The sequence below is a fragment of the Babylonia areolata genome, chromosome 14, assembly GCF_041734735.1.
Source record: "Babylonia areolata isolate BAREFJ2019XMU chromosome 14, ASM4173473v1, whole genome shotgun sequence".
NCBI classification, from domain to species: Eukaryota; Metazoa; Mollusca; class Gastropoda; order Neogastropoda; family Buccinidae; genus Babylonia; species Babylonia areolata.
In genome coordinates, this window is record NC_134889.1 from 16,901,033 (window position 1) to 16,925,189 (window position 24,157).

The 24,157-nt window shown below is 42.4% G+C and overlaps 1 protein-coding gene across 1 annotated transcript; it reads right to left on the reverse strand.

The window, feature by feature from the left end:
- Positions 1-5,982: 5,982 nt before the first annotated feature.
- LOC143289874 (uncharacterized) lies at positions 5,983-22,174 on the reverse strand. Its single transcript, XM_076599079.1, has 4 exons — positions 21,972-22,174; positions 14,765-14,873; positions 13,570-13,713; positions 5,983-9,282 (listed from the first exon to the last, which is right to left on the reverse strand). The coding sequence occupies exons 1-4, from the start codon at positions 22,044-22,046 to the stop codon at positions 9,230-9,232; spliced, it is 381 nt and encodes a 126-aa protein (XP_076455194.1). The 5' UTR covers positions 22,047-22,174; the 3' UTR covers positions 5,983-9,229.
- Between the last annotated feature and the right edge of the window lie 1,983 nt (positions 22,175-24,157).

The window sequence follows — 24,157 nt, forward strand, 5'->3', positions numbered from 1 at the left end:
CTGAACGATGGCTGGCATCTTAGCTTTACACAGTCCAACAGATTGTCAGGAACTGAACGATCGCTGACAGCTTTACACAGTCCAACAGATTGTCAGGAACTGAACGATCGCTGACATCTTAGCTTTACACAGTCCAACAGATTGTCGGGAACTGAACGATCGCTGACATCTTAGCTTTACACAGTCCAACAGATTGTCAGGAACTGAACGATGGCTGGCATCTCAGCATGAACGATATTTGTTATCTCTTAGCTTTGGTATCATTGCCCTGTTGATTGACGAAAATCGATTGTTGGGTTTTTGTTGGTTTGTAGTTTTCCTCTTTTCAGACACATAATGAGCCCCACACCTCATCCCCCCTCGTATATGCGAGTGTATGTGCGTGTGACTTGTATGTGAAAGAAAGTAGGCATATATGTATGTGTGTGTCTGTATGTGTACATGTTTGTGCATGTGCGCGTGTATTAAGCTCTTGTTAACGGATGGATATGCATACGCACATACACATTCCTCTAAAAAAAAAATAATAAAAAAATAAAAACTTTTTTTTAAAAGCAACCACACACACACACACACACACACACACACACACACACACACACACACTCACACACATACACAGAACGAGAAAGTGAGAAACCACGCTGACGGTTTCAACAGAGTCCCAGTCAACAAGAAACGTTTCATTGATTGTATCAGACCCCGAAACAAAGCTGGTTACAAGCAAACAGTACAGACATACGTGGCGGACTGCACAGGTATAATAATCAAAATACGGAAATATTCTTTTTCACATGCACCCTCTCTCGTTCTCTCCGTTTCATTCCCTGTCTGGCTGACTGTGTTCTGTCTGTCTTTCTATGTTTGTCTGTCTGCCCTCCTGTCCGACTTTCTGTCATTTGACAGCAAGACTTGGAAATTCCAGACAATCAACTTGTTCGTTGTCCCGGGAAAAACTAGGAGAGAGAGAGAGAGAGAGAGAGAGAGAGAGAGAGAGACCCATACCCCACCTTTTCCTTCTTGCCCTCCCAAAGTAAAGAGACTGGTTAGTAAAAGGAACAGTGCAATAAGACAGCAGACATAACTCATAATAGTATGTAGCACAAAGGGAAAATAAAACCCAGAGTGAGGGGGGTGGAGGCGTTAAAAGTGGATAAGGTGGGAATGGGGCGGGGCGAGGGTGGGCGGGGGCAGCCCTCGTTCTGCACTGAGCACAAGTCAAACACTGCTGATCTCCGTCACCCTTTCACACTGAGCACAAGTCAAACACTGCTGATCTCCGTCACCCTTTCACACTGAGCACAAGTCAAACACTGCTGATCTCCATCACCCTTTCACACTGAGCAAAAGTCAAACACTGCTGATCTCCGTCACCCTTTCACACTGAGCACAAGTCAAACACTGCTAATCTCCGTCACCCTTTCACACTGAGCACAAGTCAAACACTGCTAATCTCCATCACCCTTTCACACTGAGCACAAGTCAAACACTGCTAATCTCCGTCACCCTTTCACACTGAGCACAAGTCAAACACTGCTGATCTCCGTCACCCTTTCACACTGAGCACAAGTCAAACACTGCTAATCTCCGTCACCCTTTCACACTGAGCACAAGTCAAACACTGCTAATCTCCGTCACCCTTTCACACTGAGCACAAGTCAAACACTGCTAATCTCCATCACCCTTTCACACTGAGCACAAGTCAAACACTGCTAATCTCCGTCACCCTTTCACACTGAGCACAAGTCAAACACTGCTAATCTCCGTCACCCTTTCACACTGACACAAGTCAATCTCTGGATGTCTCTGTCACCCGTTCACACTGACACAAGTCAAACACTGGTTGTCTTCTTCACCCCTCACACTGACACACGTCCAACACTGGATGTCTCTGTCACCCCTTCACACTGACACAAGTCAAACACTGGATGTCTCTGTCACCCATTCATACTGACACAAGTCAAACACTGGATGTCTCTGTCACCCCTTCACACTGACACAAGTCAAACACTGGATGCCTCCGTCACCCTTCACACTGACACAAGTCAAACACTGGATGTCTCCGTCACCCTTCACACTGACACAAGTCAATCTCTGGATGTCTCTGTCACCTGTTCACACTGACACAAGTCAAACACTGGATGTCTCAGTCACCCCTTCATACTGACACAAGTCAAACACTGGTTGTCTCCGTCACCCCGTCACACTGACACAAGTCAAACACTGGTTGTTTCCGTCACCCTTCACACTGACACAAGTCAAACACTGGATGTCTCCATCACTTTCACACTGACACAAGTCAAACTCTGGATATATCCGTCACTTTCACACTGACACAAGTCAAACACTGGTTGTCTCAGTCACTTTAACACTGACACAAGTCAAACACTGGATGTCTCCATCACTTTCACACTGACGCAAGTCAAACTCTGGATATCTCCATCACTTTCACACTGACAAAAGTCAAACACTGGTTGTCTCAGTCACTTTAACACTGACACAAGTCAAACACTGGATGTATCCATCACTTTCACACTGACACAAGTCAAACTCTGGATATCTCCATCACTTTCACACTGACACAAGTCAAACTCTGGATGTCTCCATCACTTTCACACTGACACAAGTCAAACACTGGATGTCTCCATCACTTTCACACTGACACAAGTCAAACACTGGTTGTCTCTGTCACCCCTTCACACTGACACAAGTGAAACACTGGATGTCTCCGCCACCCTCTCACACTGACACAAGTCAAACACTAGATGTCTCCGCCACCCTCTCACACTGACACAAGTCAAACACTGGATGTCTCCGCCACCCTCTCACACTGACACAAGTCAAACACTGGATGTCTCCGCCACCCTCTCACACTGACACAAGTCAAACACTGGATGTCTCCGCCACCCTCTCACACTGACACAAGTCAAACACTGGATGTCTCCGCCACCCTCTCACACTGACACAAGTCAAACACTGGATGTCTCCGCCACCCTCTCACACTGACACAAGTCAAACACTGGATGTCTCCGCCACCCTCTCACACTGACACAAGTCAAACACTTGATGTCTCCGCCACCCTCTCACACTGACACAAGTCAAACTCCGGATGTCTCTGCCACCCTCTCACACTGACACAAGTCAAACACTAGATGTCTCCGCCACCCTCTCACACTGACACAAGTCAAACACTAGATGTCTCCGCCACCCTCTCACACTGACACAAGTCAAACTCTGGATGTCTTCTTCACCCATTCACACTGACACAAGTCAAACACTGATTTCCCAATGGACAAATGGATCGATCATTTCCACTTGCCCACCAAGGGTGATGATATTCAAGACACCAACGTACCTGCCGGTAAATCCACACGAGACAAACCAAACAGGTAAGCCTCACCTCATGTTGATTAACTCACAGGTACACCTTTGCCCGCAGGTTTGATGGTTACTTGAATACCACACTAAAGGTACACCATTGCCCGCAGGTTTGATGGTCACTTGAATCCCACACTAAAAGGTTTTATTGTCCCGGGCAACTCAATTGGATTGGCGGGTATTTTTAACCCAAGGAATGCCTCTGCTCTGTCTGTCTGTCTTTCTCTCTTTATTCGTCTGTCTGTCTGTCTACAGCCTGTCTCTTTGTCTCTGCCTTGTCTGTTGGAGTGTCAATCTCTAAGTGTCAGTGTGTGTGTGTGTGTGTGTGTGTGTGTGTGTGTGTGTGTGTGTGTGTTTCTTTTGCTCTCTCTCACTCTCTCTGTCTCTTAGAATGTCAGTTGCAATTCAGGTGGATGCAGATCTCATCTCACTAATCAGATTATATATATCAAACACCAAAACATTATAATGTACAGTCACAAAGCTATTCATCGGTGTTAATGAAACGAAACAAATAAAAAACTAATCAAAGCCTTCAAGACTCACTTGTGCTTCACTCTTTATCCAGTCAAGGAATCACGAGGAGAAAAAAAATTTTTTTAAATCGTTGCAAAGTGCTCTGTATTAAATATCATATATAAAATAAGCTTGGGAGAAAAATAGAAGAAGAAAAAAAAGGTATGCGAGCGGGATCGAACTATGCCTGTTTTGTTCCAAAGCAAGCAGACCAATGCCTACTGCTGCAGAGCATCTGATGTCGTTTGCCAAAATTTAAAACTGAAAACAATGTTGACGTTTTTCTTCTTCCTGCGATAAATAGATGTGATTGTAGTGGACGTAATAACGCCGTTTAAATAATGTTTTTTGTGTGTTTCATTATATCTCGATTATTCTTTTATTTCGGCGGTAAAGGAGAATTTGCTATCCCTTCAAGCACAAAGCAACACATTAGATCTCAAGATCTGCACGAACCAGTTGAGGCCTACAATGAGCTGAAAGAAATGATCGATTCAATTTTTCTTTTTATGTTCATTCCAGTTAATTCAGTGTCCACTTTAGAATATTTATATATAGTAAACACGTCGATGATGTAGTTAGTATTACTGTATGTGTTCTGTCCAGAATTTGCATTTCTTTCCCTTTAATTGTAAACAAGAAAAACGATGTCATGTCTTCGAATACAACCTACCCGCTAGTAGGCCTGAATCAGTGGGAAGCGGTTTTTAGAATTTTCGGATTTCGGAACAAATGTCAACGAAATAAACCGTTAATGATTCGGAAAAAAAACGGCTCAATTCGGGTAACTTACAACCTGTTATTGGTATGACTGTGAAGACTTTTTTTTCATACTATGTTTAAGTCAAATTTGGTATTGGCAGACAAAGTATTTCCAGAAAAAAATGGCAATGTTAAAGTTTACCACGGACACACAGACACACACACAACCGAACACCAGGTTAAAACAGACACACTTTGTTTACGCAAGTGAGTCAAAAAAGCAGAGAAAATGGAATCACACACACAAACACACACATATTTTTTCATCACATGTACACTGGACATGTATATCAGTGAACAAAGGATCACACATAAAACATGCATCAACCCCATCCCTCCTCCCCACCCCCTTCCCCAACTTCCCCACCACAACCCCTCCCTCCCAAACAAAACAAACATCATAATAAGAACCATTACACAGGCCTGCTTCTAGCTGCACATAATCACATTCTCCCGCACACACACAAAATATGTTTTCAGTGAAATGGGAGCACTCCAACAGAAATAAACTAGTACAATCCTAATTTCAAGCACATCTGTGCTTCTTTTTCTTCACCCCAGAGTCATTGGGAACTGTTCACAGATTCCACCAGTAACAGGTTGTGTCACAGTGTGTGTCAAAGCTTGGTTCTCTGTTTATCTGTCCATTCTGCAATGTCCACACTTCCTTGAAGGATTGCTTTAGCAAAGCCACTGGACTTTGTTATGTGGCCATACCAATGTAGTTTTCAGGTTTTTTGTTTGTTTGTTTGTTTTCTACTTAACAAGCAAACACAAGAAAAAGAGAGAGAAAAAAATCTATGATATAAACAATCAATTAATCATTCACTTAACGGTGTGAGCTCACACAGACAGACAGAAAGACTGAGAGATAAGCAGTGTGATGAGACATATTAACTTTTGCTTTAACATTTTTTCTTTCTCGTGGTCAAGACAAGACTTAAACAGTGTAAGGTCTCACAACCTTTTATGGCCACAGGGACAGTGAATTCATATCCACTGTGTCCAGTACTTAGCAAAGTAAGGAGGGGGGCCTAATCCTCTCCTTCCGCTGCTTTTGACTCTCCCCTGCTGGTGAGGGGCCGTATTCAAGAGAACATCGTGCCTGAGGGTAAATGTGTACCTGTGGGTAATCTGCCTGAGGCAAGGCAAACTGCCCGAGGGTAAGCAATATCCAGTATTCATGAACACAAGAGTCTACCTGTGTGTCTACAAACCCGAAGGCAATGTACCCTTACTACCTGCCAAGGGTGACTGCCCACGAAGCAGAGGTAAATATGGCGGATCCTTGCAGCAGTTTTCTTTTTTTTTTTTTTTTTTTAAAGGGAAAACAGGCCTGATTTACGGATAGCACGTGTTTTACGAACTCTCTCTCGGCAATGTTCCGAGCTGTTGTACAATGAGAAGTGAAACTGAGAGCATGTGCAGATGGGAATCGTCGGGATTTTTTAAAAAAAGACGATGGGTTAGCTGTCTGAGCGAACCGTGTGTGTCTTGAATACGAAGATAACTTATCCTTCAAGGTAAACTGTACCTGCAGGTCTCAACCATGTCAAAGATAACTTGCCTGAAGGCTAAATGAATTTTGTCTTGAATACGGCCCCAGGTGTGCCCATTCACACCAGGTTGGAATGAGGAAAACCAGTAAAGTGCCTTTCCAAAAGACACAACACCTTGCGGAAACAGGGCCTTGAACCCTGATCACTGGTGAACACTGGGTCAGACGTCCAACACCTGGCCCATTCTGCCACAGCCCCTGCTATTTCTTGTGATGCTCACAAAGATGCACCCTCCACTTGAGTGCTGGTCTGGGCGCCAGTCATTCAGTGAGACAAATAACCGAGGTCCTGTGTGCAGCATGTACTTTGAGCATGTAAAAAAGCAAACACCAAAAATCACAACAAAAGGGTTGTCCTTGGTAAAATTCTGTAGAAAAATCCATTTTGGTAGGAAAACAAATACACTTGCAGGCTGAAAAAACAAATAAAAAAAAAATTCTAAAAACAGCAAGAACTTCCTTAGCGTGAGCCACTTTTCTTGTTAGACACATTTTTCTTTTCAATAATTATAAAAGATAAAAATGAAATATTACATGAATGAAACAAGGTTCAGTTTATCCAGGCTAGTGTGAAACAAGGCTCAATTCGTCTAATGTGTGCTTGCAGAAATACAATCAATTCCAAGCAAATGAACAGGTCTAACTATAGTATTCACACAGTCAAGAAAAAGAAAAGAAACCTGCAATGGCACACATGGTTGTCTAGCTATAAGGAGAGAGTAAAAACTGAATAATCAGAGGCATACACTGTTACTACACCCCACAAGAATATCATAGAAAATCAATACAGAAAACACACACTCGTGGACACACATAGGAAATATATAGTATATATAATCTTTTACATTCATTGTCCAAACTAACACAAGATGCTTCACATCCAGTGTCCAAACTGAGACAAGATGCTTCACATTCAATGTCCAAACTAAGACGAGATGCTTCACATTCAGTGTCCAAACTGATAGTGAAACATGAATAACACAAGATGCTTCACATCCAATGTCCAAACTAATACAAGATGCTTCACATTCAATGTCCAGACTAACACAAGATTTCTCACATTCAATGTCCCTACTAACACAAAATGCTTCACATTCAATGTCCAAATTGATAGTGATACATGAATAACACAAGATGCTTCACATCCAATGTCCAAACTAACACAAGATCCTTCACATTCAATGTCCCAACTAATACAAGATCCCTCACATTCAGTGTCCCAACAAACACAAAATGCTTTACATTCAATGTCCAAACTAACACAAGATCTTTCACATTCAATGTCCAAACTAACACAAGATCCTTCACATACAATGTCCAAACTAACACAAGATCCTTCACATTCAATGTCCAAACTAACACAAGATCCTTCACATTCAATGTCCAAACTAACACAAGATCCTTCACACACAATGCCCAAACTAACACAAGATCCTTCACATACAATGTCCAAACTAACACAAGATCCTTCACATTCAATGTACCAACAAATACAAGATCCTTCACATTCAATGTCCTAACTAACACAAGATCAAAGTACTTCAGTCACTCAGCCTCTGACCAAAATTATGGAACACACACACACACACACACACACCATACAAAACAACAACAAACATCACACAACCATACAACACACTGCTACACACACCCATGCTCCCACATACAAAACAAAACAACAACAAAGTATACCAACAATACCTAACCATACACAAAGTACCTCAGTTCCTCCTCTCCTCTACACTTCCAACACAGAATCACCAGCACGCTGCCACAGAACTGCTCACAACACAGACTACCACCGGAAATAATGATCAGCGTTCACAATCCACACGCCACTGAGCCATGAAAAACATGACACCGTTGTGATGTGTGTGGTGCAAGTTGAGCAGAGTGGAGTTTAACCATCTACCGGCTAGCGCCCTTAACCACCTGACTGCTGCTGATGAGTACGCTCATCAGCGAAGGGCTGTCAGTGTTAAAAATGAGCTTATTTTATACTTGTCAGGATGTCAGCTATTGAGTATTGTTGTTGTTTTTTACATTTCCAGACTTCTTCCTCTTTGACTGGTGTTGTTTTTTGATCAGCAAAATCAATGACACCACTTCAAAGCACACAGAAGCAGCTGCTGCACTTTACATTCCACACTGATCTCATCTCTCCAAGGTTCGGCAGTTATGGGGTCAATGTCAACGTTGTTCAGGGCCTGGGGCTTGTTTTCATGAAGGGTTGTTTTGTATTTATTCTGCTTGAGGGGAGGGGTGAGTCCTGGCTGTCTGTCCAGGTTGTGAGGTCTGTCTGTCCGTCTGTGTGTCTGTATGGTGTTCCAAGTGCAAGTGCTGGCGGTCTGAAGGGGTTATGAGGTCCTGGCTTCTCTTGTGGCGTTCTGAGCGGGAAGCTCTTGTCTGCAGAAAGGTGAGTGTCTGGGTTGTGAAGGTTCCACCTCCATACTGTGAATACAGAATCTAATCTCTCTCTCTCTTAATCTTATCAAATTTCAGTTTCAGTTTCTCAAGGAGGCGTCACTGCGTTCAGACAAATATCAATCTACTGTGAATGAAAAAAACAACAACAAACAAACAAACTAACAAAAATCACTCTTCTCCACATCCTTGTCCAATCCAATTTTCTAACTCATAAATTATAACAAAATTATTTCTTTCTCTTTCTCTCTCTCTGTGTCTGTCTGTCTGACTGCCTGACTCTAGTTCTCTCTCTTCTGTGATGATATGAATAACAACAACAAAGTGAACCAAATGCCATATAAACCTTCCCTATTCTGACATCACAGCACTACCAATGATTTCACAAGCCTCATTATTGACTACATCAATGACAAAAACTTCAGCATCACGGCCTCCCATCACTATCTGGATAAAAGATAAGTAATCTGATGGTAAGTAATCTGATGGCAATCAGCTGTACAATCAAAGGGGATATCATCAGTAGTAATAGTAGCAGTAGCTGTCAGGCTGGTACCACCTGGTGTTTCACACTTCCATCCTCCACTGCTGTTAGGAGGAGCTGGAGGGGCCTTGTCCGTCCACTGGGTCTGACCCTCTGCGTCCTGGGACACATCAGAGAGAACACGGCATGATTTGGATTGGATGAGAGAGAACACGGCATGATTTGGATTGGATGAGAGAGAACACAGCATGAGAGAACACGGCATGATTTGGATTGGATGAGAGAGAACACAGCATGATTTGGATTGGATCAGAGAGAACACGGCATGATTTGGATTGGATGAGAGAGAACACAGCATGATTTGGATTGGATGAGAGAGAACACAGCATGAGAGAACACGGCATGATTTGGATTGGATGAGAGAGAACACAGCATGATTTGGATTGGATGAGAGAGAACACAGCATGATTTGGATTGGATGAGAGAGAACACGGCATGATTTGGATTGGATGAGAGAGAACACGTCATGATTTGGATCGGATCAGAGAGAACACAGCATGATTTGGATCGGATCAGAGAGAACATGGCATTATTTAGATTGGATCTTGACAGGCGCAATAGCCGAGTGGTTAAAGCATTGGACTTTCAATCTGAGGGTTCTGGGTTCGAATCACGGCAACGGCACCTGGTGGGTAAAGGGTGGTGATTTTTACGATCTCCCAGGTCAACATACATGCTGACCTGCTAGTGCCTGAACCCCCTTCATGAGTATACGCAAGCAGAAGATCAAATACGCACGTTAAAGATCCTGTAATCCATGTCAGCATTCGGTGGATTATGGAAACAAGAACATACCCAGCATACACCCCCTGAAAGTGGAGTATGGCTGCCTACATTGCGGGGTAAAAATGGTCATACACGTAAAAGCCCACTCGTGTACATACGAGTGAACATGGGAGTTGCAGCCCAGGAACACAGAAGAAGAAGAAGATTGGATCAGAGAGAATACAGCATTATTTGGATTGGATCAGACAGAACATGGTATGATTTGGATTGGATCAGAAAGAACACTGCTTTATTTGGATTGGATCAGAGAGAACACAGCTTTATGTTCATTGGATCAGAGAGAAAAATGATCATCAGACAGGAACACGGCTTTATTTTGACTGGATCAGAGAGAACACAGCGTTATTTTGATTGGATCAGAGAGAACACAGCTTTATTCTGATTGGATCAGAGAGAACACGGCATTATTTTGATTGGATTAGATAGAAAAATTATTATCAGACAGGAACACGGTACTAGTAACTTGATCAGATATAAAAATAATATTCAAACAGGAACAGGGCATTATTTTCCTTAGAGGGGAAAAAACGATTAGTAAGAAATACTGCATTCCTTTCCTCGTTAAAAGGGATAATGAGAGAGAGAGAGAGAGAGAGAAAGAAAGAGATGGAAAAAAAAAGTCAGCATGCAACAGAATGATGAAGAATGCAGTTGACCTGTACTCAAATGAGTAAAAAAAAACTTACACAGATGACTACTGAGTAATGTCCCTTCCCAAATTGTTTCTCAATGCACTGTGAAATGAATAAATAAATTGACTGAATCTTTCTTTTCCAATGGAGGAGATATTAGCATACTGGCTGACATAACATATCCGCTGTTGTTTTAAGACACACACACACACACACATATGGTCAACACATGTAAATATGAGGGAAATAACAGTGTTGATAAGTTGATAATAAGCTAAGACAGCTGAATCAAAGAAATGATTTAAAAATCAGAGAACCAGTGTGATCAATCACCAACAGATAGCCACGCTCTGGTGCCAGACAGTATGCACATTCAGTGGGGCCTGCGCAGTGTGTATAGGCATAGTGCTGAATGAGATTCAAACACAAGACACATATGGTATAGCTGAGTTTCGAACACAAGACACGTATGGCATAGCTGTCATGAGATTTCAACGCAAGACATGTATGGCATAGCTGTATCTCAGTGCCTACACTTCTCTGCCCAAGGCTGCAGGCTTGCTGTTGGCCAATTAAAATCTTCTCCATTTCTTTCTTTACTTTTTTTTCATCACAAACAACCATTATTGTCTTTCTCTATCTTAAACACACAGCCTAAAGAAACAATAGTCTGCAAACCAGAAAATGCCCTAATGCGGGATCGCTAATCCAGCAACAATATGACACTGACTTAAATTCGACACATTTCTGACTGCGACCGACAAATTTTCAGTCCTGTGAAATTTTGCCTCCAGTCTGCAACCAACAAACCGTCATTTATGTTGATACCAATTAGTTTTAGCTGTTATGGAAAACAGGAGAAAAAAAACTTTAAAAAGGAAAAAAAAGGAAGGGCTTCACTACACAGGATTGTCAGGGAGAAACCACCACTCTCTGAACTTGCTGTTAACGAAGTGTTGGAAAATTTGTTCGTGATTATAGCACAGTGAGCTTTTACACTGCTCCACCTGCACTGATGACTGCTACAGTCAAAACTGCATGGTCCAGGGGAAGCAACAATGCAGATACTGCTTGGTCACAAAAGTGTTCATGGAAGTGACAGGCAACCAAATTTCCTGAATATCCAGGCAGGCTTGCAGAAGCAAGTACTTACTGCCCACTACTCCCACTGGCATGAACCCAAAGGGAAGCAATGAAGAACCACCACCACTCCTATCTCTTTTGGGCCTGTCTGTGTATGGTGCCCCAGGTTTGCGTCAGAGTCTATAGTTCTCCAGTTTCAGTTTCTCTAAGTGTCACTGCGTTTGTACAAATCCACTTTCGTAAACTACACCACATCTGCTAAGCAGACGCTTGACAGCGGCATAAACCAACACGCTCATCAGGCTTTTCTTGCCTGCACATATATTTGTGTACATATCAGAGTGGATTTCTTCTTCAAAATTTTTGCCAGATGACAACACTTAGTAACTGACTTCGGTTGTTATGGGTTCTTTTTCTGTGTGCCAAGTGCATGCTGCACACTGAACATCAGTTTATCGTCTCATCCAAATGACTAGACACTCAGTTTGATTTTCCAGTCAAACTTGGGAGAAAGAGCAATAGCGGGAATTGAGCCCAGACCCCCATCAACACTGTGCTGGCAGGTAAGCATCTTTACTCGATTGCCCTATTCTGCGTACAGGTAACCAGAGCACAACCTTAGCGTTAAATCTGCTCTGCTTATATTTAAGCAGAAGAATCTCAAGATTTTTACTGAGACTGTCACATTTTAAGGGAATTAACACAATTATGTTTGCAAATGACAGTCTGATGTTTCCAAATGGATTTCCATCCCTTGACCATGTCCAACACTGACCCTTTGTGTGTGTGTGACAGCTTGTTTAAGAGATGAACTAAACTTAACTCTCTCCATACGAACGGCGAAAGAGACGACGTTAACAGCGTTTCACCCCAATTACCATCATCAAAATATTGCAAGCGGAAGGCTCTTATACTGAAGAGGTGAATGTTGACAAAGAATACCACAATTCTGACGACAGAAGCTAAAGGTTGGGTCATTCAGACACCCACTGGACATCCGAGGGGTCTGTGTAGAGGAGAAGAGAGGACTGGCCGTACTGAGTGAGTTAAGACTTGATGCATTCAGTATGATGGCGACTAGTAAATCAACTTGACATTTTAGACTGTAAAAAAACCCACAAATGATGAATTAGTGTTAGAACAAGGCTTCATCCACGTGCCCCATCATGTCCACAAGTGGAACAGTTAGTTTCACTCACCTGCCCCATCATGTCCACAAACCGGTCAGTTAACTTCACTCATCTGCCCCATCATGTCCTTAAATGGATCAGTTAGTTTCACTCACCTGACCCATCATATCCACAAATGGATCGATTAGCTTCACCCACCTGCCTCATCATGTCCATAAATGGATCAGTTAGTTTCACTCACCTGACCCATCATATCCACAAATGGATCGGTTAGCTTCACCCACCTGCCTCATCATGTCCATAAATGGATCAGTTAGTTTCACTCACCTGACCCATCATATCCACAAATGGATCGGTTAGCTTCACGCATCTGCCCCATCATGTCCACAAATGGATCGGTTAGCTTCACCCACCTGCCCCATCATGTCCACAAATGGATCGGTTAGCTTCACGCATCTGCCCCATCATGTCCACAAATGGATCGGTTAGCTTCACCCACCTGCCCCATCATGTCCACAAATGGATCGGTTAGCTTCACTCATCTGCCCCATCATGTCCACAAATGGATTGGTTAGCTTCACCCACCTGCACCATCATGTCCACAAATGGATCGGTTAGCTTCACTCATCTGCCCCATCATGTCCACAAATGGATCGGTTAGCTTCACTCATCTGCCCCATCATGTCCACAAATGGATCAGTTAACTGCACCACCTGTCCCATCATGTCCACAAATGGATCAGTTAGCTTCACCCACCTTCCCCATCATGGTTGTGTTGATGACCACCGTGATGACGATAGCATTTCTTCTTGTGTCCATGGCAACTGTTGGTCTCATCATCGTCCTCTGAAGAGGAGGAAGACTCTCCAAACACTTTGGGTTTTTCGTACACACAGCAGCCTGCCAGGTGTCAAATGAACAGTGCTCACCAATTTTGTCATCATCATCATCATCATTACTATGTCTCATCACCACTATCACCATAATCACCGCTATAGTCAATGTCTCATCATCATTTCTTCACCATCACCGGTATAGCTGTTGCAATGTTTATATTTTCATCATAATCTTCACACAAGTTTTAAGTTGGATCTAAATAATTTAGACGATCCAAACAGCTAGCACCATAGCATTTTTCGTGTAAATATGCAATCACTCTCTTTCCTGCCACATTCTCTGTAGTTTGATATATACATATATATATATATATATATATATTTCACTCATCCCCCAACTCACTCACTCACTCCCTCTGTAGCGATCCTTTTCAGGTACTTCAGTTTTACAATCTTTTTTCTTCTTTTTTTGGGACACCTTTTAAACTGAAGTCACAGTTGTTTACCTGCACTCCCCCCCCCCCTCTCCCCCAATACAAAAATACCAACAACAAACAAACAAACAAAATGACTATCATACAGAGGAGAAAAGAATACCCTTGACACAACACAGCTTTTGGTCATGCCCGCATGTTACAATAAAAACACTGACTGATTCATTATACACAGACCTGTCTGTGCAAAACAATGTATGTATTATTGGTAAGCTCATAATCAAATATAATATATTTTTATCTTTATGCTCACAGCTCAGTGATGGTGATTGTATAAATACCAAAGATATGAAAAGCAGAAAATATACAACACAATGCCCAGACACGCTCTCCTGTAGTGCTGCGCATATCTTTAAAAAAAAATTTAAAAAGGGAAAAATCAACAATGCTAATGTTTTTCACAAACCTAGGGAAGATGCTCAAAGCCTAATCAATATGTTGAATTTATGCAAAGATCAGGTTGTTTTGGGGTGGTTTTTGGGGGTGGTTTTTTTGTTGTTGTTTTTTTTCTTTTAACAGCAGATGTGGTGTAGCATTTGTATCAGTCTACATGCTTTAATGCCTCCTTGAAACTGAAACTGAAACTGAAGCTGCATCCTTGAAGATTCATGGTCTACTTACACTTGGACTTCTTCTTGTTCATATTTTCGTTGTCTACTGTCTCCGTTGTCCACTTCACTTTAAGGTCAGACTTTGGCTTCCTCAGCTTCAGCTGCAGAGTGGGATTGTGCTGAAAAAGGTCAAAGTCATTACATCTAAATCATCAGGGTTCCCACTGATGTTATCAACAAAATTCCATATTTTTCCCAGACCTTTCCCAGAACAGACTGAACAATTTCCATACCAAACCCAAATCTAAACTAACCGAAAAAAAGAAAAGAAAAGAAGAGGTAGTGATGTTCAGTTTTCATCACTTTTTGTTTTTTATGTCCAGTTGTTTGTTATTTAGTTCATTATCTATTATCTAATTCTAAGCTCTTTGTCAAATGATATTAGTCAAGGGTGTGGGTTTTTTCCTTAAAATAAAAAGCAGCTCCAAGTCCAAGACTTTTCCAGACCATGTAGGAAAAAATATATTTTCCAAAGACTTTTCCAGCCCTCATTTTTCAGGACTTCCTGGCCTTTGTGCAAACTGTATGTGGCCGTGGCCCGAGTGGTTACTGAAGGGGGTACGGCACAAAAGACTTAACTAAATATGATTGACTGAATTAAAGGATAGACAAGATCCCACGCACAGGCCAGGAACATATAGAGGCCAGTCACAAATGGGGTTTTCTATTGTTTTATTTACAATATTCTAAAAGAAGAAGACAATGCTAAGAGAAGATAAAAAGAGAAGAAGACAGTGCCTGGAATGACACAAACAAATGTCATTAGTACAACATGTCAACACAAGTGAACAGTAAAGCACATGGATACATTTTACATGGAAAGACTATCACTCGGGTTTGGGATACGCAACAACATAATGCATATGTGTGAAGACCAAACGCTGACATCAAATGACATTTCTAATACATTTAAATAGCTCAGTTAAAGTGATTGAAACAATTAATCCAACACTATCTTGTAATCACAACAGCAGAATACTACACACCTCTTAGAGTACTGAGCACACTGTAGCAGTACAATTGATATCAGCATGTAAAATAATACATGAATAATAAACAAGATAATAGAATCAGTGGCTTTGATATTATACTGGCAAACTGATAGACCAGATAGTAAGTGAAGAACCACCATGGCTTAACCATTAAGTGGTGAATGAACTTTACGCACTCACTACAACATTCTGGAACAAACTATCTGTGTCCAGAGACGTCACTGACTGTGACGTTAAGAATCAAATGGAACACTGCTCCATGCAGATGACGACATGGCAATTATTTAGATCAGTCATAGCCGATCTGTGACTAACTTGTCAAAGCAATAACTGAACAAAGAATTAACTGAACAAAACAATAACTGAACATACTCATATAAACACAAGTACTGTGTCGAATAATACAACTTACAAATCAACACATTCTACACACTAGTACTTACAGCGATACGTAGCGAGGTGTCAGCTGTTGTGGGGACACACACGACACACTGCCCGCGACACAGCAAGAGAGAGAGAGCAGGCTCTGGTCAGATGACTGACCAGGTATGAAATGACCACTCATCATTCACTGTGCCAATTTATGCAAGTTTAGCGGACCGCAAAGTGCGTCACGTGTGCTTGCAAGCAGATCGTCACTAATCACGGAGAATCCGATGACAATTGTGTTTGTTTAAAGGTGTTCAGTGATAGATTTCTAAATGATTCCTGAACCGATTTACGTCGGATAAGTTGCAAAAGAAAGAGCTCAACACCTACTTTATAATGAGTATAAAATGAAGTGTTGGTTATTTAAGATAAATTTATAATCTTAATTTAAGTCACCTGAACAGGGTCAGTTTTAACGAGCTCATCACTGAAAATTACAAACTGCGTTAGATCAGTTTAACGTAGGCGAACATAAATGGAATAGATTTAAAGATGGAATTCTGCCAGTATATAATACTAGTAGTTTACTGATCTGACAAAAGAGCTATTAATTAAATACTGTGGAACAGAAACACAAGTTTGCTCTCAGCCAATGACGTATCGCGACACGACACTGGTCAAGCAGTCAGCAGGTGGTCTGGCCAGGACAAAATGATGTAAGCAGAGTGACGTCACATATTCTGTGCAAGGGTTAGGAGGAAAAACGTCGTCTGCTCTGGCTTGTGCGTGAATAGTGTTGGAGCAAGCATAGCGCGCTTGGTCACACCTCCCCCCATCTTTTGAAATCCATCGTCCGCGATGGTTAATTAAAAGTAATTCTTGTGAGGAGACTTAGCTGAGCATCAAACAAGAATTATTGGGCAGGTAAGGGAGATAATTTAGCTGATAACTAATAGCTATGCGAATGTGAAATGACTGCAACATTCTTAGGAACAATACTCTACTTCTATATTCAAAGTGGCTTTAGCCAGGTTAAGTTAAGAGTTTGGACTTAGTCAAATGCATCCTAACTTAACTTTGAAGAGTTTGATATAGAGAAGGGGTCCCAATTTGGTAAATACACTATGAAGATGGAAAGCATTCATTTGTGTGCCTATCAATCTATCTATCATATCACTGTCAGATGCGCATGTAAACAAGCATACATTTAAATGATGTATAAAAGCATAAATAAAAAAATGAATTATTATAGCATGTTCATAGACATACTTTTTGCATTGCTAAGACCTTGTGACAAGCTAGATCACAGGTTAAATTAAGCAAGAAGAGAAATAAAATAACATGAAACATGAATTATGCAGAAATATTTGAAATGAAAACAAAATTACAGCATGAATAGGAACAGGAAAAACAAAATCAGCATTGCCTCAGTTCAGCAAGAATGAAAAAAATAAGAAACATGAGTGTTTTGCAGTGTCACTGTTCTGGCTGTTAAATGTTTGACATCAGTCTCCTCACACAGTCAGTGGTGCCCTGGTTGCCAGTCGTATAGACCGTCTCGGTGCAGGATCTGGTGGTAGTGGAGGCGGCTCTGGTGCAGCTCGCCGGGTTGGTGTCCTGGGTCTTGGCATGGGCATGGTCAGCCACATACCACTGTCACTATCGGTATCAGTGTCAGAGTGTGACACCTTGCTGTCCTGGTGGTGCAGTGGGACCGGCTGAGTTGGCGTGACAGCAGGTAGTTGTTGTTGTTCGTGCCTCTGCTGAGTGGGGCTGACTACAGGTGGGGACACCTGTGGGACCACAGCATCAGGTGTGGTGCTGTGGCGCCTCCGTCTGCGTTGGCGTCTCTGGTTTCTTTGTGCTGCTGCAGAGGAAGAGACTGACCTGGTTTCCAATGACTGGGTCTGAATGCAGGCAGGCTGGGTGGTGTTGCTGTTGGATGGGCCACTGGAGAAGTGTTGCTCCAGGTCACGGTACATGCCAGGCCAGTAGACCTGGGGTCGCAGCATCTCTGCAGCCTGCTGGAAGCCTTGGTGCCCCGTGCGGTGTAGTATGGATGACAGGACCTGGGGGCGGAGCTTGCCGGGAAGCACCAGCTGCTCAGATGCCCCATGCTTAGGGTCCATCACCCGTCGATGCAGGACACCCTTCCTGCAGATCAGTCTGTCATGCTGTTGGGTCAGCACATTGGTCTGCCAGTTGGAGCTGAGGGCTGGTGTGGCTGGCCATGCAGACAGGACTGGCCCAATGGTGGGGTCAGCAAGCTGAAGTCTGCGCAGCTCTTCTGGTGGCAGCTTGGGTCGCAAGTGCAGTTGGCTGGGGGGAGGTGTCTTGTTGGCAGTGACATGCTGCTTGTTGACCGCATGTGTGGTCAGTCGTCTCCCCTTAGATGTGGCTGGTTGTCTGTCTTCAGCCTTTGATTGCCTGTCCTCCTTAATGTAGCGCCGCTTGTGCCGACACTGGTCCTCAGTGTGGCCGGGCCTCTCACACCAGACACAGCGTGGAGGGTCTGGGGTATGGTCAGCAGCACAGCGTTGAGGATGAAGTGCTGGTTTTGGAGGATATGGGCCGTGTGCTGGCATGGGTGACTGCAGCTGATGTCGCAGGCTGGCGTTCTCAGCTGCGAGTGTGGCCAGCTGAGCTTCCAGGCGGACAACAGTGGTGTTGTCTACACCGGGGCAGATGTCATAGGCGTGGCTGTCCTCCCGCAGCCATCGCAGGGCCTCCCTCTTTGTTGCCTCGAAGGTGGTGTCAGGGTGGTCGCGGATGAAGCGCCTGACATCGCGCCTGAGTGCAGCTGGCTGAAGGCCTCTGGCGAAAGCGTCGCGGAGGATGGTCACTGGCACCTGCATCACCCCATCTTCAGCCCTGTTGACCTTGGTCCACAGGTACCGAAGATGTGATGCGTAGTTGGTCACCGTCTCCTTGGGCTGCTGCTGCCTGTTGAAGAAGGTGGTGGCAAGCTCTGTGGCATCTCGCTGATCTCCCCAGTTCTCATCAAGAACCGCAAGGATCTTGGCTGGGGTGTCCACGTCAGTCGCTGGCAGCCTGACGATCTGCTGGCGACATCGGCCTGCAAGGGCTGATATCAGCCAGAGAGAGGCTGTCGCGTCATCCAGGGGCTGTAGCTGGAGAATCAGTCTGGCCTCACTGATGAAGTCGTCGACCTCACTGCTGCCTTTCTCACCGGATAGCGTCGGGAGTTTGGGCAGGAAGTCAGTTGAAGCCATCTTGATGTGGGCGACGTTTCTTCTTGTGGACTTGATGTACCTGCTGCACTGTCTTCTCTCTTCTCCTATGTTAAACTATCCCTATATGACTGTTAGTACAACCTCTTATCCCTGTACGATCCTAGCTCACAGCGCCAAGTATGTGATAGAGATTAGCTTGGCTAGGAGCTGTGATTTATTAAGAGATATTAAAAGAATTAGCACATCCTATGCTCACAGCGCCAAGTTGTAACAAGGTACACTTGGTGGTAAAGGGCTGTGGTCTTGGGATGGATTGAATTTGGATAAAAGAATTGAAACCTTAAAGGGAATAATTTTGGGTCAATCTTGTGATGGATCTTTATCCTGTCGTAAGAATATTCTAAAGGATCAAAATCCTGTCGGCGACGCCACTTTTGTAGCCGTGTACCGAGTGGTTACTGAAGGGGGTACGGCACAAAAGACTTAACTAAATATGATTGACTGAATTAAAGGATAGACAAGATCCCACGCACAGGCCAGGAACATATAGAGGCCAGTCACAAATGGGGTTTTCTATTGTTTTATTTACAATATTCTAAAAGAAGAAGACAATGCTAAGAGAAGATAAAAAGAGAAGAAGACAGTGCCTGGAATGACACAAACAAATGTCATTAGTACAACATGTCAACACAAGTGAACAGTAAAGCACATGGATACATTTTACATGGAAAGACTATCACTCGGGTTTGGGATACGCAACAACATAATGCATATGTGTGAAGACCAAACGCTGACATCAAATGACATTTCTAATACATTTAAATAGCTCAGTTAAAGTGATTGAAACAATTAATCCAACACTATCTTGTAATCACAACAGCAGAATACTACACACCTCTTAGAGTACTGAGCACACTGTAGCAGTACAATTGATATCAGCATGTAAAATAATACATGAATAATAAACAAGATAATAGAATCAGTGGCTTTGATATTATACTGGCAAACTGATAGACCAGATAGTAAGTGAAGAACCACCATGGCTTAACCATTAAGTGGTGAATGAACTTTACGCACTCACTACAACATTCTGGAACAAACTATCTGTGTCCAGAGACGTCACTGACTGTGACGTTAAGAATCAAATGGAACACTGCTCCATGCAGATGACGACATGGCAATTATTTAGATCAGTCATAGCCGATCTGTGACTAACTTGTCAAAGCAATAACTGAACAAAGAATTAACTGAACAAAACAATAACTGAACATACTCATATAAACACAAGTACTGTGTCGAATAATACAACTTACAAATCAACACATTCTACACACTAGTACTTACAGCGATACGTAGCGAGGTGTCAGCTGTTGTGGGGACACACACGACACACTGCCCGCGACACAGCAAGAGAGAGAGAGCAGGCTCTGGTCAGATGACTGACCAGGTATGAAATGACCACTCATCATTCACTGTGCCAATTTATGCAAGTTTAGCGGACCGCAAAGTGCGTCACGTGTGCTTGCAAGCAGATCGTCACTAATCACGGAGAATCCGATGACAATTGTGTTTGTTTAAAGGTGTTCAGTGATAGATTTCTAAATGATTCCTGAACCGATTTACGTCGGATAAGTTGCAAAAGAAAGAGCTCAACACCTACTTTATAATGAGTATAAAATGAAGTGTTGGTTATTTAAGATAAATTTATAATCTTAATTTAAGTCACCTGAACAGGGTCAGTTTTAACGAGCTCATCACTGAAAATTACAAACTGCGTTAGATCAGTTTAACGTAGGCGAACATAAATGGAATAGATTTAAAGATGGAATTCTGCCAGTATATAATACTAGTAGTTTACTGATCTGACAAAAGAGCTATTAATTAAATACTGTGGAACAGAAACACAAGTTTGCTCTCAGCCAATGACGTATCGCGACACGACACTGGTCAAGCAGTCAGCAGGTGGTCTGGCCAGGACAAAATGATGTAAGCAGAGTGACGTCACATATTCTGTGCAAGGGTTAGGAGGAAAAACGTCGTCTGCTCTGGCTTGTGCGTGAATAGTGTTGGAGGAAGCATAGCGCGCTTGGTCACATGTATATAATATGAACAGGATGACAGTGCACTGTGAGTGTGACCAAAGTATTGTAAAATGACACTCGCTGTGGCATGCGCACACACATTTATGATATATGTCTTACATAATTCATAAATCTTACACACTACTACTACTACTACTACTACCACCACCACCACCACTAGCTATATCCACATTTCTTCCCCTCCATTCCTCTGTCACAGTGTGACTGTGAACACTTCTCATTCCTACTCAAGGGGGGAATGTGGATATTGCCAAAATACCGTCAGACCTGATGATATGTAACATCATAAATTCCTAAAATCATTAACAAATATTTATATAAAATATATCCTATCATCCTAAAATCAATAACAAATATTTATATAAAATATATCCCATCACGAAGACATTTTAAGAGGTCCCCAGTACCTCCTATCTATTTTATGAGTAATCACTACTGATACTACTATTTGAAATTTGAATTTGTATACTTCTGACTGTTTACGTAAAGTTAAATGCACAAAAATCATAACCTTATAAGTACTTTCACTACTGAGTCAAGTTTTTGACTCTGTCACTTACCGATGTTTCCTCCTCGACAGTTACAGTCTGAGTTACGCTCGCTTCATTGGTTGATGCAGTATTGGCTTGGGCCATTTCTGCATTTGATCGATAATGAAGTTTCTTTTTGATAAACAACAAAATGAGTTCGTTTCTATGAATACCCCCACTTTTTTTTTCTTTTTGGCAACCAGTCTCACCGACAAATCCTACTTCCAGGTGGAGTGACTTCCCTTTATTCATCGTCTTCTTACCAGGCAAAGAATCAAAACAATCATTATTCTCAACCGCAGACTTCTGTTAATGAGATTCGTAAGTTTAATAGTTGTAATATGGGTAAATGTAGATACTTCAACACGTTTGTCAGGCCTTGAATGCATGCATATATATTTGTGTACCTATCAGAGTGGACTTGTTTTTACAGAATTTTACAAGAGGGCAATTCAACACTTATAGTTTTGTTGCCATGTGTTCAGTTCTTTTTCAATGTGCCAAATCTGTGTCAGATGCACACGGGGCCTCAATTCATCGTCTCGTCTGAATGACAGTCAGCTTGATTTTCCAGTCAATCCTGGGAGAAACGACGAGAGCAGGATTCAAACCCAGACCCTAAGCGACTGTATTGGCAGTTAAGCGTCTTGACCATTCTGCCACATTGCTATACCATTCCAAGATTAGTTCTTTATCAATTGTGCATATATTCATAGATCACTCATTTATTTATTTATTCATTTATCTACTTATTCATTAATTAACTTACTTACTTACGTATCCCATAACCATCTTTGCCATACATGGCTATATTCTTACTGAGAGAAATAATGTATCATAATGAACTGATCATGTGTGTGAGTTGGGGGTTGGGGGTGGTGGGGGTGGGGTATCTTTGTGCGGGTAAGTTGGGGTGTTTATGTGAGTGGCTATGCACCTTTGACATTATATGTGAATATCTGATTTTTACGTGAACCTTATAATCTCCAGTTTGCCATTTCTTTAAAAAGAAAAATTAAAGAAGATTTTTTTTTGAAACTTGCATGGTCATACTGCCCGGGACATGCAGGTGTTAAGGGAAATGAGCGAGCTGACAGACTTGCTGGTAACGCAACAACAACGAGCGGCCTACATCTAGGAAAATCGGAAATCCTCAGAAATGTCAAAGAATATCAAAAAGAACAGGTACAAGACCATCACACCATCAATCGCCTCAAAGAAATAAAGGTAGAGAGAGGGAGCGGCCATAAGTCTAGCATGAAAGGTACAACACGATGCTTTGCAAATCAAACGATTATCGGCATCATTTCCAAACCAACATTGCACACATTTCTTCAAAACGGAACCGCCAGAGTCACTGTGGGCTTTACCAAATACAATAGACTGAGCAACACACTAGACGCTATGTTCTTGGCATCAGAGATCTTTTCCCACCCCTCTTGTTGCCAATCAGTGGCAGCCTCTGTGTGTGTGTGTATGTGTGTCTGTGTGGGTCTGTGTGTTTGTGTGCGTGTGTGCGTGCGCGAGGGTGTAAGTGTACACAATAAATAATATATAAATACGTAAAAAAAACTAAAAAAACCCAACAACAACAACCCCCCCCCCCCCCCTCCAAAAAAACCCAAGAAAACAACAACTACTAATAATAATAATATTTATAAGGCACAAAAACTTGATGAAGTCAACTGTAAGCATGCAAAAAATAAATAAATAAATAAATAAATAAATAGATAAAATAAAATAAAATAAATAAATAAATAAAAAAGACAACAATGATGATAAATAAGCAAACTAAATGTAAAACATGCAGACACACATTCACACATACACACATATGCATGACAGATATGCAACAAACATACAGTTTCACAGATATGAAAGCACAATCAAATACACATAATCGTACATGAGTTCCAACACACACCACACACACACACACACACACACACACACACACACACACACACATATTACCCTTCACACCCCCTACCTCCGTTCCTCCACCCCCACCCCCCCGCACCCCCCAAAACACTGCACACACGCACGTGCACAGAACTCTCCTGACACTTGTGTACACTTACACCCTCACGCACGCACACACGCACTCAAACACACAGACCCACACAGACACACATACACACACACACACACACACACACACACACACACACACACACACACACACACACACACAGAGGCTGCCACTGATTGGCCAC